The 15,750-nt window shown below is 44.6% G+C and overlaps 1 protein-coding gene across 1 annotated transcript in view; it reads right to left on the reverse strand.

Moving 5' to 3' along the window:
• The window catches only part of NAE1 (NEDD8 activating enzyme E1 subunit 1), a 308,399-nt gene that overhangs the window by 181,341 nt on the left and 111,308 nt on the right, over positions 1–15,750 (reverse strand). The window contains exons 15-16 of the mRNA XM_069217198.1: positions 9,074–9,113; positions 5,543–5,629 (exon numbers count right to left, since the gene is read on the reverse strand). Coding sequence (XP_069073299.1) covers positions 5,543–5,629; positions 9,074–9,113 — 127 coding nt within the window. The remainder of the gene's footprint in view (positions 1–5,542; positions 5,630–9,073; positions 9,114–15,750) is intronic.

The following is a 15,750-nucleotide window of genomic DNA, read 5'->3' on the forward strand; positions in this document are numbered from 1 at the left end:
CCCTCTATCTACAGGCCTCAAGAAACTGTTGTACGAGGGCCTCCATTTCCTCCCAATGATGCCTGTCGTATCATGATAGCAACCGTACCGAGTTAGTGATTCCCCACTGGGTAGATGCCCCTCCAGCCTGAGCGGATGCACTCTCTTGCAATATGGACAAGAAGGGAACCGGGGGGATGGGGGGGGACCTCCACTTTATAATGTAGAGGTGGTCACTGGGAGACGCCTTGAACTACCTCTCTATCCTAGACATTATTACTCTTCCTCTAACAGGATCCTTAAATTTCTTCCGAACACCCTTAAGCATCTTTTTGAGCATTTGCAGAAACAAGACTGTATGTTCTGTCTTGAGAGGGTTCCATCAGGGAGTAATCCTCCTCTTCACTGGGGGTGCATCTCCCCCTTGTCGTGACAAGCTCCTTTCAGAATAATTGCATGATACACAAAAGTATCATCAAGGGATGAAGACTTGGTGGGATTAGGTTCAAGATCTGGGTCGTCTGGTGGGTCAAAATCGTAGTTATCCCATGGGTTATCCACCGCTCCTGTCCCCACAAGATGACCACATGGGTCTCCCTCCCCATAGTGGCCGCTGGTGTCACAGTAAGAGTGGAAAAACTTCCCAGGAGATTCTGGTGGATGTGGGGGAGAATATGGGCGTGGAGGTTGTGATGGAGCCGAGTTCGTGGGTGAAAACAGCAATGAAGGAGGGCACGTGGCCTTGTCAATGTGCATTTCCAGTACCAGGTGCACAGGTTCATTAAGAGCATTGATTCTTCTTCAAACAAGAGACTTCGCTATTTGGGTATTGGAGGTAAAGTACTGTAGTTTGTCCCCTAAGTTAGCTTTGCGGAAATCTTCCCAGTATTCGAATGAATGAAAAGACTTTTCAGCCACACTCAACTAGCCTCTAGAGGGTGGATGCCATGGAAACATCTGATTTTGGCATTGAAGGCCTGGTACTAGGCCTCAAGGCAGTTTTGGCACTGACTTTGGCCCCAAAGGTGGAGTGCGGTGGGCCTTCATCGGCGTCAAGCTGTGGTGGAGTTAGACTCCTTTCTTTGGGAGCCGGTTAGGCTCCCAGGCCTTGTCCCAGTGTCGACCGGATTCCGAAGGCCACTGTGCACCAGAAACAAAGGCTGAGTGTCCAAAGTGTTAGGGCTGGATGCCAAAAGACCTCTGGAGCAGTGCTCAGCCTCATTACTATGGTGTTTGTGTGGCTAGGGCATTAGAGCCGTGCTCGTCCCTGGGGTGGTACTCATCCCACCCTGGCCTATGAATTTATTTACAACCCCACCGACATAGACATCAAAGCTGATTCCCCCAAGTCTCTCATGGGCTGGTACCCCGCGACTTCTGCGTTCTTTGCCTCTGCATCAAAGGGGCCTTGTTCCCAAAACCATCTGACATCTGACGCATCATGAGATGTGCTAAACGCCTTCCCGTACTGAACCTTAGTGTCTTCTTAAACCTAAACGTGGTTCATGGCTCATATAAGGCCTCACTGTGCTGCGTGGGAGGCAAAGGTAGCAAATCCTGTGATCTGTCCAAGGTTACTTGGTGGTGCACTGTGGGCAAAAGAGGAAGGGTGCTCGATCTATCACCCTGTAACTCCCCACATTCTCAGAGGCATTACAGATGAAGAAGGGCTCGAATGACAGCTCTATTTCACTCCCTCTACGAATCACGGAACCGCAAAGTATGTTGTCTGATCTTTGTCGAAGTTAGTGAACAGCTAGGACCGAAAAAGGCACTGGGAACCCGTCAATCTCAGAGGCATTACAGAACATGTCCAAACCAGATGGCAGCAAAAAAAACAATCTGGGGGATTGGAGTTGGTGCCCATGCACATTATAGCATAAAAGGGGAGGGGTCACAACAATCCTGCGAGTCAAAGGCTCTTCGAAATAAAACAACTTGTAATATCCAAGCCCAACACTACATCGCATTGAGGAGCTGAAGGGTAGCAGCACCTTTGAAATCGGGCTAAAGACATCCTCGATTTTCGGCAAATGGCATACCCAGAGACAACTTACATCAAGAGAGCAGTGAATTTACTCCTTTCCTGATTCACTCACATGCCACTGAAAGAAGGAGAGTTACAGTGCCTGAACACTTCTAAGACCAAAAGGAGGGAGGCACAAACCAGGTTGTGACCCAATGCCACGCAAGAGGAGGATGGGCTTGCTGTGACATTAAATGGCCCAAGACTATTTGATTTAAAAATGGACTCTCTTTGATGAACAATGCAATGCCTTGAAAAAGCCCCGGGTGAACCCACCACAATGGGGCGAAACACTTGTTGGCTGTCTCTTCTTGTATCCGCCAAGAAATCTTCAATGCAAGAAATTAATAAATGCACCAAAAGTGAACCTGCAAATCCGATGCATCATTTCTTGAATATGAATTGAGACACTTTAATAACCTCGATATCTTGAAAGTGGGTTCTCGATTTGCTACATGGCACTTATATGCAAAGCATGTCTTCCTACAGCTACAAATGCTAATAATACATGTTTAACAGTGTAATGCTAATCAATTAGAATGTAATTTAAGAGACCCAGTTACATAATTGCGCACATCTTTCACCAACACATGCTGATTTCTGTTATATGGCTTTAACCAACAATACCATTCAAAAGTATGAAATGTAAGCTGAAATATAAACAAAAAACGGTTGAATAAGCAAAACACTGCTGCTTGCAGCCAGGTTGAGCCTATATCAAACATCAAAATAAACATACATCAAAATATCTACTCGTAAATCTGGTATCTGGCTCTACTAGGTTCCTGGAAAACCAAAAGGTAGTCATCCATAGATCATGTAAGGCAACTGACGTCCTTGGGCAGGACCTAGTGGCAAAAGTTCAGACTCTTACTTTTGCTTTTAGAGGTCACTGTTTTCCCTGGCAACTGCAAGAACATCCAAGTTATCAGAGGAGACATTTAGGAAGCAAAAGGCAAGCTCCTCAGGAAGCAGGTACCCCAGGACAGTGATTGTATGGAGAAGGGTAAGCTTCTCCTGTTATCAATGGATACAAGGTGCAGTTGAAGGATTGCCTCCTTGTCCATAGAAAGGACCTGAAAGAGACATAGGAAAACTGCCTCCTTCTGAAATGCAGGACCAAAGCTGGCTCGCAATCCAAAAGGAGGTACACTGTGTAGAGAGTCCAGGTATCCCCACCGGTGTACAGGTGCTTGCTTTAACAGTTCAAAGGTGCTCTAATTGTGGTAGTGCGGTTGACCAGACTTAGGAGAATCAAATGGGAGTGTTAGGCATTTGTTGCACACACAGCGTAAATAAAGGAGGCACACTCAAATAAGGAAGTACGACACCAATTTAGAAAAATAAATTTTTTACATTAATTTGGGTTCGATTTGTCGATTTGGGTTCCCTGGCCTTGTGTGCGGCGGAGGGATGCAGAATATCTTTTCAGTGAAGCCTTTCAATTTATAAGCATTGAAGCATATTGTGTGTGTGCGTGTGTAATATGCACTTATTCTTGCAGCTATTTTCGTGTTATTTTTCATGATATCACAGAGTGTTTATTTTCTCACAGTTATTCTCATGTTATTCTTCATGATATGTTAGTGTGGTCAGTTTTGTATATATGAGAACTTGCCCCATAAATAAACTTGATTATTCTACTTACTAATGTGTGTGAGAGTGATTGTTTCACATTGTGCTCTAAACTATCCTGAAGTGCATAGTTCTGTTATTCTGAAGAGTGAAGCAACACAGTAGCGAAGTGCTGGCAGTCCTCCAAGGCTCTAGGCAGATGCATAGCTGCAGAATGAGTCAGGTCTTTGCAACTGTCGAGAGAAGAGTAGGCAGGCAGGGTTTGGTGCCAGGTCCACAGATAGGCCACAGTTCTTGCATCTTCGGCTCTTCTTTGTCCTTCTTGAAGTCAGGCAAATCAGAGTTCCTGGTGTCAGGGACCACCTAAATACTGAATTTAAGGTTGTTAAAGTGTAGTAACTAATGGGCTATTTAATCCTGGGGTCAATACACCCCCTATTTGACCGCTTCCTGTGGGGGATAGGCATAACCCTGTCCCACAGTTCCTAGTTTCACCAAAACAAGATGGTGAAACCCTTTTGTCTGCGGAGCTCATCAGGTAGCCCACCTTAAGGGTGTGACTAGCCTGGACAGCCAACATGCTTGCTGCATAGCTAATTTCTCGCCTGTCCTGGTGCCAAATGGGCCTCAGGGTAGGTGTAGCATTCCACAGGTCTGGGGGAAGCCAGGGTCGCATATCAAAGGACGGCAGAGGCGTTGAAGCCTCCAGCCCAGATATGCTGATTTACTAGCCATCCTGGTGGAGGAGGCAATAACACCGTTCTTGGAGCAGGCATTGTTTCTGTCCTCTGAGAGCACGGGCTCTCACCTCCAGGGGGTCAGAAACTTGTCTGTGGTAGTGGGCTGGTTGATACCAGTCAGCGAGCACACTAGAAGACTAGTAGGTTTTCAGGGGGCACTATTGTTCTTAGGGAAAGAGCACTTGTGTCCTGGTTAGCAGGAACCCAGTACACCTTCAGTCGCAAAACCGCAGTACCAGTGGCAAAAAGGGGAGATGACTAAGTCAAAAAGGGCACTTTCCTACAAGGACAGGACATGGCAAAGACAGTCTATGGCAAACTGTGCACCCCTTGATTTTTTTGATGATCAGCCAAACCAGGTCGGTATGTTTTTCACTAGCATTTCTCTAGGGTTTCCAATCGAAAAACTTACTAAGCCTGTGCCACTGTGGTCAACAGACAGGTATAAATTAACACACTGAGTGCATGTTCACAAGTCAATACTGTCAACAGTGGGAATACTGTGGGCAGAACTTAAAAAGCTTTCAGTTTAAATGCATTCTAGAAAACTCTGAACAAAATCAGAGTAAAAACTAAATTTCAGAGTCATTCTATGCAGCTTGTACCACAGCCGATTTTCATAGTCTGCAGCATGTGAGGTGCTGAATTATTAATGTACTCTGCAATAACACCAATAGTTTCTTAAGTAACAAAACTAGGCACCCAATGAAATACCAAAGTTTTCACAAAATTACTCAGCGTTTTCAATCAAGGTGGAGATCATTTCAAATCAGACCGCAGAAAACAGAATTTGAAGGATACATAAATGCTGTGGTGTAGTCTTTAGGACACACTCAGGCATCTTCCTGACTCTCTGTAGCATGTCTAAAAAGGAATTCATGTCAACAGGAAACTTATCCAAACCCACAAACTATGTGGCAGAATGATGCTCATGATATGAATTTGAGGCTCCTTTGTTTGTCAATGATGAGATGTCATTATACTAGAAACAGACGTTAGACTCTTACAAATACACAGTCAGTATATAAAGATTTCATATTTTCAAACTACAATCCATCTGTGTCGTTTTGAATCTGTAAAATATCATATTATTTCTATTAATTTACCACTTTCTACAAAACAATTTAGAAAACCCTGTTTAAAAGAGTAATTGTCCACTTCAACTTTTGCATTTCTACCTATAAATGATAACTACAGGAGTGATAATAAAATATCTACTCACTAATTTCATCCTTCTTCATGGTGTCCAAACCATATTCTTCAGCAAGAGACCGGCACCTTACTAATCGAAGAAATGCTGCGTTTCTGCCTGACAAAAAAAAACACCAAGGACTTTTAGCATCATAAACTTAGATTTTTACTGTTTGACAGTCTTGTTTTTTTTAATCTTGTAAGTGAGAGAGCATAACTTAGCCGTGCCATTATGTCTCATAAACGTGAAATAAAGGAGTGGTTATTTTCATATGTGAACAAGTGTAAGTGTCTTTTCATATAACGTGGTGCACTGAAATGCATACAAGTAAAGTGCATGTACAAATATAACTTCTTGCAAACCACATTTATTCACCATATTTGCAAGTATGTTATGTTACAGTATTATAGAAATGCTATTTTCATAATCATTTTATATTCATCATGAGAAACGTGTGGAAAACCATTTAAACTGAAGTGTGTTCATGTTTATTTTAAACTTGGCCAGAGTTCAGGCCCAAGTTCTTTCTGCATTTCTAACCTTCAATGTGAAAGTTTGTTTTATTGCATATCTTCCTAAGCTGCAGGTGTGATGGTATGAGTCTTAAACTAATAAAGAGGCTAATGTACGAAGATGATAAGCTGGCCCAAGAAGACGTGTTACCAAGGACAGAAGGAGTATTCTGAAATGGCAGCTGTAACTCTCCTCTGAAATTCCAGAGTGTGAGGGTGTCTTAGATGCCCAGTGTCCAGCAATGTCCCTTTTTGCAATTAGTGTTTGGGTCGCTCGAGAATTTCCAATGTCCTCCATCACCCCCAGCAGGGCCTTCTTGGGGGAGGAAACCAGAAAGAGGTCTAACAGTACAGAGAGTTTGTTCAGGATTTGCGCCCAGTACTGCTGATTTATGGGGCATGACCACACTACATGAAAGAAATCTGCTGGTGAATAAGTGCACCTGTTACATGGGGGTCCGGCCTGACCTCGGCCCGGAAAAGCCTAGCTGGGGTCAAATAGGCACAGTGCAAGTAATGTCTGCACCATGCGCAATCTAGCAGAGATAGTAAGGACTTGCGGCGCCATCAATGCGTCATACCAGTCCACGTCATCTAGTGGGCCAATCCAGGATTCCCAGCGAGTTTGCAGGGGTTGGAGGGGCTGGGAAGCGTTCAGTACAAGTGAGCGGTAAATCTGTGAGATCCCCCTCGGTTCCCAGGGCCCGCATCATCACTTTGGCTTCAAGAGGGCTAATTCCAGGTATGGGGGTGTCATTACAAATATGTGCTCTCAGTGCATGTCTGAGTTGTAGGGATTTATGAAATTGTGTCTGGGCCAGGGCATATGTTTCTTGAAGCTGTTGAAAGGGCATCATGTGTGTGCCCTCCCAGATGTTTCCTACCATTGTTATGCCTATGGAGTCCCATCTCGAGAAGCCCTCTAGATTGGCAACCTCCCGTAGCCACTGTCTGTGCCATAAGGGGGTATATTGTGTGATTCGACTCCACCATCCCGTCAGTTTCTGAGCTGCCTGCCAACTATGTAAGACCTGGCTAGTGACTTCGGGCATGGTTTTGGGGATGGGGCTTCCGTAGAGCATGTTCATAAGTTATGGGAACCCCATTATGGATAATTCAAGGCGATATGTTGGATCGTTCCAGCCCCCAGTGAGACAGTCGCTGATGGTGAGGAGTCGGGCGGCTAAGTAGTAGCAGTATAAATTGGACATGGCTAGGCCACCATCGTACACGTCACATTGACATATCTCCCATGATGACCGCTGCCGGCCATCGCGCCACACGAATGAGCGGGCCATAGCATCCATCTCTCGGAACCATTGGCGAGGGAGCCAGAGGGGAAGGTTTTGAAGAATGTACAGGAATTGGGGCAGGATGAGCATTTTATATAGTGCAATGCGACCCATGACAATTAGTTGTAGCATCTGCCATAGTCCCAGCTCTGCTTTCACCTTTTAGGTAAGAGGGGTTAAGTTAAGGGCCCAGGTCACAGTCGGATCGAGTACTATTTTCATGCCAAGGTAAGTAAAACGTAGGTGTCGGATGGGACTGGTCTTTTGCCAGTCAATCCGGTCACAAGATTCCGAAAGCGGGACCAGGAGGGATTTCTTAAAATTCATCCGGAGGCCAGGAGCCTCTCCGAATTTGCGCATCAACTGGAGACGTCTGGATCCAGTCGACTTCGGCCACGACAGATAGAGCAGGACATCACTGGCATAAAGCGCAATGCGGTCCACCCCCCCACCCATTGCCAACCCTCTATAAAGGCATCTCTACGGACCATCTGTGCAAGCAGAACAATGGCTAGGGCGAAGAGGAGAGGGGATAAGGGACATCCCTGCCTTGTGCCCCTCTCAACTGGAAAGACCTTCAGCAAGTTTCCCATTTGAAGTACTACTTAATTGGACTTTTATGACTCGTGATGCTGAGAAGATGCTATGAAAACACAAGGGAGATGAAGCAACGTTTTGAATTATATTCTCTAAACTATCTTTCACTAACTGAACGAACCTACTCCTGATACATTTTTAGGTAAGTCCCCTTATGACGGGAGAATTTTAGCATTTTGCTTCCTAGAGACAACACACAATACAGCACACTAAAGCACTCAATAGTTTCTGTAAAAACAGTACACAAGAGTCTCTTATAAATAAATCTTTGTGTTGCACATAAATACTGGCCATGTGTCAGCAATTATCAAATCATAATAGGATGTAAAGATCAATGTAAAACTAACTGAGAATTTTTCAATATGTCCTTCTTTGGTTGGCAAGCAGTTATCCAATACTTAGTAAATGAGGTTAAGATCATACTGCCACACAAACGCAGAAAAATAAAGCATAAAGCCACATATGCCAAACTGGTAAGATGTCTGGTAAAAGAAGAGAAGGGTTACATTATAAAGAAAATATTTGTCTTGCTGCTGCCATCTCAGGCAAAATGCCTGATGTGTTCACTGACAGGCTCACAATAAGGCACTCAAGATTGTTAGCATTTGCTTAAATGCTCAGAGAAGACAAGCAAACATGAACTCTGTATGGTGGAGAAGAGTAGTTTCAAAAAAGCTCACATTAGAGGAGACTGGCCAAAATCCAGAAAGGAAAAAGTGTGTGCAATGTACAATTACTGGCTGTACGCAGTAACTTGTACTGCTGGGAAAATCTGTTCTTGCCTAGTCCGTAAAACAATCGCGCTAGTTTGGTATGGGTAACTTTTTCAGCAGCAAAATGCCACTATCACTTTAATACCCAGGATGTAAAACACTACACATTGTTTGTTTTGATCCCAATGCTTAAAAATAAAATTGACTAAAGAGAAATAAGCCTTTTATGTTATTTTGAAAGAGTGACTGGGTTCCAGGATCAGTTTTCAATCAACTGCACCAGTGAGAAATTTAGAATAGGATATGAGACAAATGTAATATATTTTTCATGTAATATGTTCTATGAGCTAAACGACAAGAGATGATAAAATTATCTTTCTACAAATGAAATCATTATGAAAAATATTTAAAAACTTTAAAAAATAAATAAAAAAAATAAAAACTTACAAAATAACCTGATGTCCTTCTGTGCAATACGTTCTGGAGGCTGCAAAGAAAACAAAAACAGAACAATGAAACACACTGCTGTTTACTTCAACATATCCCCCATTACCCTTCTCTGGCACGGGAGGGGTTGGCCCAATATTAAATGTTATATTAATAATATACCCAGGCCATTAATCCGGAAATAGCAACACTTGATTTGTTACACTTTGGCCTCTAGTGTTATTTTATCCACATATATCAGAACCAAATGTATGCTACCCAAGGTACGAATTCTGACAGTTTCACAAGGATCAACAAGAAATGGAGGAAACAGACAATGAATCAATGAGCAGCACTGCTTGAGGCAATTCGCTGGAATGCATCTTAGTCCAGTATCTCCCTCTTACTTCACATTTTACATGTGATGCTTCATCCGAAGAAATTTCCCTTTATCCACTTAAAGAGAAAGGATTCATGGTAGCCAAGTATCCAGCCACAGATTCGGCCATGCTGCAGAAGCTAATTTGGCAGACCTTTTTAGATAGGGCAACAGGCAACACATTTGCAATAGGTATTTTACAAGTTACTCCCTTCTTACTAAAGAACTCTGGTGCCTTATTCTTTTCCAAGAGGAACATTATGCTATGTGACCTGCCTCTGTTCTCTAGTCCGATGACAGTCTCTCTACTGCATGGCTGTTACTCACCCAAGCCTTCATATTGTAAAAATGTACGTCTACAGGTATTCTCTTAAGAGTTTTTGGGGAATATATGTTTTTATTTGAAGGGATACACCAACTCAGTCAAAATCACACACAAACCGGAGTGACACTAAAACTGCTATAAAAATAGCCTTAGCTGGAATTCACAAGATAAAAAACTGGATCCTCTACAACAAAGGAAAGGCAAACAGACACTTAATTCATCACCATCATAATCCTTTCTTTCATTACAAATGCCATTATTTTTTCTTTTTAAAGAATGAATTTATCACTGTATAACGAACGATTCACCAACCATAAAAGACAACCTCATGCTATACAGCCCGACTCATCACAGTACATGTGCTATATTCCCAGCAATCCCTCTCAGACCCTTGTCATGATTCTGAAGGTTTGTCATACGTTCCCCATCTTCCTATTCAACCTAGATAGCTGTCTCAGTCTTGAGGCACCAATCCATACCCTGACGCCATTCCTCCATAGCAGGCGTATTCTGACTATTGGATATTTGAGCTACAACAATTCTATTCTTATGCCTCACTCCTTCCCGTGGTGCTTCATTTTTAAATAACTGCAGCAAGATTCTTCCAAGTATCAGTCTTCTCTTCCTGTTGATGGGCAAAACCAACACTGGCAATTAAGACAACATCGAAAGTACTTATTTTTAAATGAAGAGATATGGCATCTACTCCTGCATCTCCAGGTACAACATGAAAGACGACTTATCAGAGATATATAGAAAAGGTGGGACAAAGCTACAGAAGGAAAGGCTCTTTCAAAAGACATTGTCTGAGAAATGATGACTGAGAATCAAGATTCCCTAGAATGTCTGTAATTATCAATTGCAACATGTCCTCTTCAGTTAAAGTGCTGTTTCATGAGGGACATTACCCTGTAGAAATAAATATACCCACAAACCAGGGGTTCTGTTTATGAAAAACAAAAATACAGTGTCCCATATTCACAAGACAATTTCTCCTAATATATGGAGATCAGTGCTGCTTTTGTGACACTAGTGGGCTTGATGCCAATAGCGTAGAGAGCAAAACGAGGAGCTCCCGCAATGGTCGCTCCATCCAGCACCATCCTGACATGATAAACGGGGACGGAGGTCACGGCAACACAGAAATGTGACCCCTGAGAAAGGCACAGCCCTAGAGACGCGTGTATTGCGATCTGAGGGGGCAGCAGATGACCGTGACGATCAGACTGCAGGAATACGACAAGCTAGGCAAGATGGCAGCAGCACCCCGGGTCTCGCCGGAGCAAACCCAGAGGAAGCAGCGATAAGCAACCTTAAGGCAGCCACAGAAGGGGAAAAGTGACAGCTTCCTAAGACCTGAGGCCAAGAGGGTGAGAGACTTGGTTCCCCTCTCCTCAAATGAAACATGTGCAGGAAATGAAGAGGCCGTGCTCATAGAGGCCGTGTGCAGAAGCAGTACTGAGCCGGTAAGCCCCAGCTAAATTAATTAGAAAGCAGGGCAGCACTGAGAGTCACAGCAGAGCAGGGGAGGTCCGGCTGGGTAGCGGACACCGTACTGTTAGAAGATGGCCAGGGGCAGCGACATATTCCAGAGCACCTACGAAGGGTGTGGACCTGCTGGGCAACGCAGTGGAGACCCACCAGGGAGCTGCTGGGGGTGAAAAGTAGACCGCACATAAAGGGGCCAAGAGAAAAGAGAAGAGCCAGTACGCCACACTAGTGGGGACCAGAAACAACGCAGCAAATAATCCATATGCCCCAGGAGAGTTATGATAGGACGTAGGGCAGTGCAAAGAAAAACAGCAACAGTGAAGTGGGGTGGGGGGCTACCTGGGCAGCAGGCACTACACTGCAGGGATGCGGCCTGATGCTTTGGACTAATGCGGAGATACTGCAGGGGTTGTGGGCCTCCGGAGCGGCATTAACTGGGGTCCGCATCTGGGCTACCATGACAGAGACCCGCTGGGCAGCGGCGTCTAAGCCTCGCTTTGGCTCCCACACAAGTCCAATTAATCGCAGTAAATACGTGGTAATCCACCAACAGAAATCGAGCACTGCGGTCAAGAGGCCTAGCTCCCTTATGAACACTGACACAAGACACAGCCTTCCAAAAAAGGGGGCCTGAAGAACCACAGGGGAATTGGAGACTTGTGTGCTGAAGCCCCACACAGCCAGAAACAATAGAATGTATCAGGAGCAAGAGATGCCCAATAGGGCAGGGATTCAGACACCACTTCACAACATATTAAGCCCCCAGCATATGGACGAACCACTGGGCTCTTAGCGATAAGCAGTGAGACGGGGCCGGCCACAGCCCTGTAAATCTGCGAGCTAAAAAACTGGCCTGGGGAGTATTAGCACCAATGCATAAGAGGAAACAACCAAAAAATATCCAAATCCTACTAATAGCAACAGGCACTGACTAAGCCAGCCTGAAGAATTGGAGAGAGGGTACAATCTCATAACTTAGACTCCTGAATGCGTGAATACTGCACAACTGAGCACCTGAAAACCTTCCACCCACCTAGGTGCCACACCCAAGAACGTACGCTTCATTAGTAGTTCCCGAGAATCCTGATCACCATTGCAATGGGAAACTCCTCCAGGAAAAGAGAGGGTGGACCAGAATCCATGCTGTATACAAGTGATGACAGCGGCCCCACAGAGGAGACAGCGGCTCCTCCCTCACCCCAATCTGAAGGCCCAACACTACAGGACATACTACAAGCCATCACGGCCTCAGGAGAAGATCGACACCTTGGTGACTGAGCTAGGGATATTACGGGATGATCATAGATGCCTAGCAGAGCGAGTCACTATGAAGGAATGGAACTTACTGTCCCCTGTAATCTCACTGACTACTGAGGGTCAAGCCACACTGGAAGCACAGGGGTGTGGAATTTATTAAAATATCTACTTGTCCAGGGGACAGGTTGCTTCTCAAATCTACTTGTCCTGTAAAAAGATCTACTTGTCCCTTTGGTGCCATGTAGTGTGGCGACAAATTATGGCAGCAATTAATAGCCTCTCTGATTATGCCAGGGCTACTACCATAGTAGGGCTTGAATACTTGGAGTTTCAATCCCTACTATAGCAATTTCCTTATTTTGCCACCTTTCTGAAGATCTGCATACTGGGGCTGTAGGAAGCAGTAAGCAATAGTTCCAGGGCTGGAATGCCTTTGAGTCTGCAAACCTACTAACCTGCATGTTTTAAAGATTTTTACCAGCTACTCTCTAATATTTTCCCATAATAAGAAAGGTTGGACATTTACTCCTGACAATGGCAGAATTAGAACTTCTTCCAGGGTTGGGAAGAAAGTGGCTGGAGGGAAAATGAACTTGCAAATGCTCAATAGATTTTCACATGAGCAAATCTACACATCGTATTTACCCACGCTAAAATACAGTTCACAAATATTTTATAGGGGTACGACATATACCATGGGTGCACTTTTGTGACTTTCTTTAAGAATTTGGGGCCACAAGTAGGTAGGTTCAGATTTGTGACCTGCAAATTGCGAGTCGCAAATCCGAATGTAGGATGGTGTCCTTGACACCATCTGTGATTCGCAAGGGCTTCGCAAATGCCCACATCATGAATAATCATGAGGTGGGTCGCAATTTGCGACCCCCTCACGATTGGTGGCCTGCTGGAGACAGCAGACCACCATGTCTGTGACTGCTTTTCAATAAAGCAGTTTTTTTTGTAATGCAGCCCGTTTTCCTTAAAGGAAAACGAGATGCATAACAAAAACGAAAAATGAAACGTTTTCGTTTCATTTTTTCAGAGCAGGCAGTGGTCCACAGGACCACTGCTTGCTCTGAAAAAATGTTTACAGTGACATTCACAATGGGAAAGGGGTCCCTTGGGGATCTCTTCCCTTTTGCGAAAGTGTTAGCACCCATTTGAAATGGGTGCAAACTGCGATTGGTATGCGCCCGCGTTCGCGGTCACAAAACAATCCTACATTGCCCTGCGAGTTGCAATTAGGTAGGGAACACCCCTTACTAATTGCGAGTCGCAAACCCGTTTTGTGATTCGGTAACCAGGTTACTGAATCGCAAAACTGGGTTTGTGCATCGCAATGTGCTTTTTGCACGTCGCAAACAGCGAAAGTCGCTGTTTGCGACATGCAAAAAGCTACCTACATGTGGGTCTTGGTCCCTAATTAGGTCTGGTGTTAACAAAGACATTTTGTTTTTATTAAACTTCTATTTCTCTCTCTTTCGGCTGGCTTTACTGTGAGTGATTGCATTCTGCTCTTCCACAAGGAGCATATTGCCACACAAAGTAGTTTTGTTCAGTGTCAGGAACTACAGTGGCAATCAGTGACGTAACGAAACTGGAGGGTGCCCCTTTGCAAAGAACATGGAGGAGCCCCCTCTCCAGACTCACTCAGGGCAGGTGCTGTGCTGACGGGGCCCCCTGGAGGGCGGCTGCGGGGCCTTTGTTATGCCGCTGGTGGCAACGTGTGCTTTAAGAGTTCAAAAACTTTTTGGGGGGGGGTTTTGCCAATGTTTGTTACAATGTTGAGGGCCTGGTAGCTCCCACAACAATAAAGTGTTACAAAAGCCATGTCAAAACAAGACACGCATTGATGAAACTAAAAGACTTATAAAAATATGTCAGATCAGTTGGCTTTGTCAGTGTTTATTTTTATGCTTCCCATAATCGTGTTGAAAATGGTTACACTGATTTTCCATTAGAAATATTTTTGGGAAATACTAGCATGCATCAACACATTTTACTAAATGACACTTCATTTGCATATAATCAGAGAGCATTCTGGGAGCATTATACTTAGCCTATTAGCCTAAACTTTTCAAACATGTGTGTACATGGTTTTTTTTGTACTGGAGCCAACGTCAGTAGTGAAGTGTGACCTTAAAACATTTATTTACAGCACGCACCCTAATAATGAAGGCTTTCAAATAATGAACCATAAATACAAGTTCGAACAGCATTATCTTTTGGAAACACATTACCTCAACTGCAGAGAGTTCAACTCTCTGTAAACAGGCAGCCAAAGGGTTTGTGCTGCAGGGGGTTGGGCCTACTTGTCCCAAGGACAAAGTAAACATAAAAACTTGTTGCCCTTGACCCCAAACAAGATGTCCCGGGAATTCCAAGCACAGATCGCGCTGAAATAATATTCCAGTGGTGGACCTGCCGGAGAAAACAGAAACAACATGCTATCATACCTAAAGAACTGGTTGCACAGGGAGGTGGCACAGGAGGGCCTCTCTTCATTCTACGCACTAGAACGAGTGCACAAAGTTCCAGCGAGGCTGCTGCCTCTGGGAGTCCGTCGCGATCAGAGGTGGCACGATTATTGCGCTTACAAAGATAGGAATCATATCCTAAACATGGCTGGCAAAAGGGAACCCTCGCGAAAACAGCAGTGAGCGCATTTTCCCAGACTTCACCAGAGTAGTACAACAGCAATGAGTTAGTTTTCTCGAGACAAAGAAAAAGCACAGAAAGATAGATATTTCCTACGTATCCAGCCACAGTAAAAGCAGCAACGGATTTTCTTTCAATCTTCACAAGAAGTCTGGGACTGGCTTGAAGGGCAAACGCCTTTCAAGAAACAGCACCAAACAAAGATCGACACACGGCAGTAGGGCTGCCCCAACCACAGCGGAGACTCGCAAAGAGACAGAAGGTTATGGAAGTAGTAGCGTCTATCAGTGGAAGCGGCGCATGCTCTGTCTCCATGGCGTAAAACAAAGAAGAGGGGGACTCCGGCACAGATAGAGGATCCTGCACATCAGGAACCATGAGCAATGACCTACCAATAGTCACTCCTGGGACGTCAGAAGACATTATTTGAGGACAGATGAAGATAGCCCAAGTGGCCGAAAGAGCAGACACGGATGCCCTCCAATGAAGCCTGGGGGACTACTTTCTTATTCTAGATTGGTGGTTGGGAGCCGCTGGCGGGAGGCATCACACAGCCTCATCTTAAACAAAATGTGGGTTTCTCCACAA

Source organism: Pleurodeles waltl, chromosome 12 (genome assembly GCF_031143425.1).
Source record: "Pleurodeles waltl isolate 20211129_DDA chromosome 12, aPleWal1.hap1.20221129, whole genome shotgun sequence".
Classification (NCBI taxonomy): domain Eukaryota; kingdom Metazoa; phylum Chordata; class Amphibia; order Caudata; family Salamandridae; genus Pleurodeles; species Pleurodeles waltl.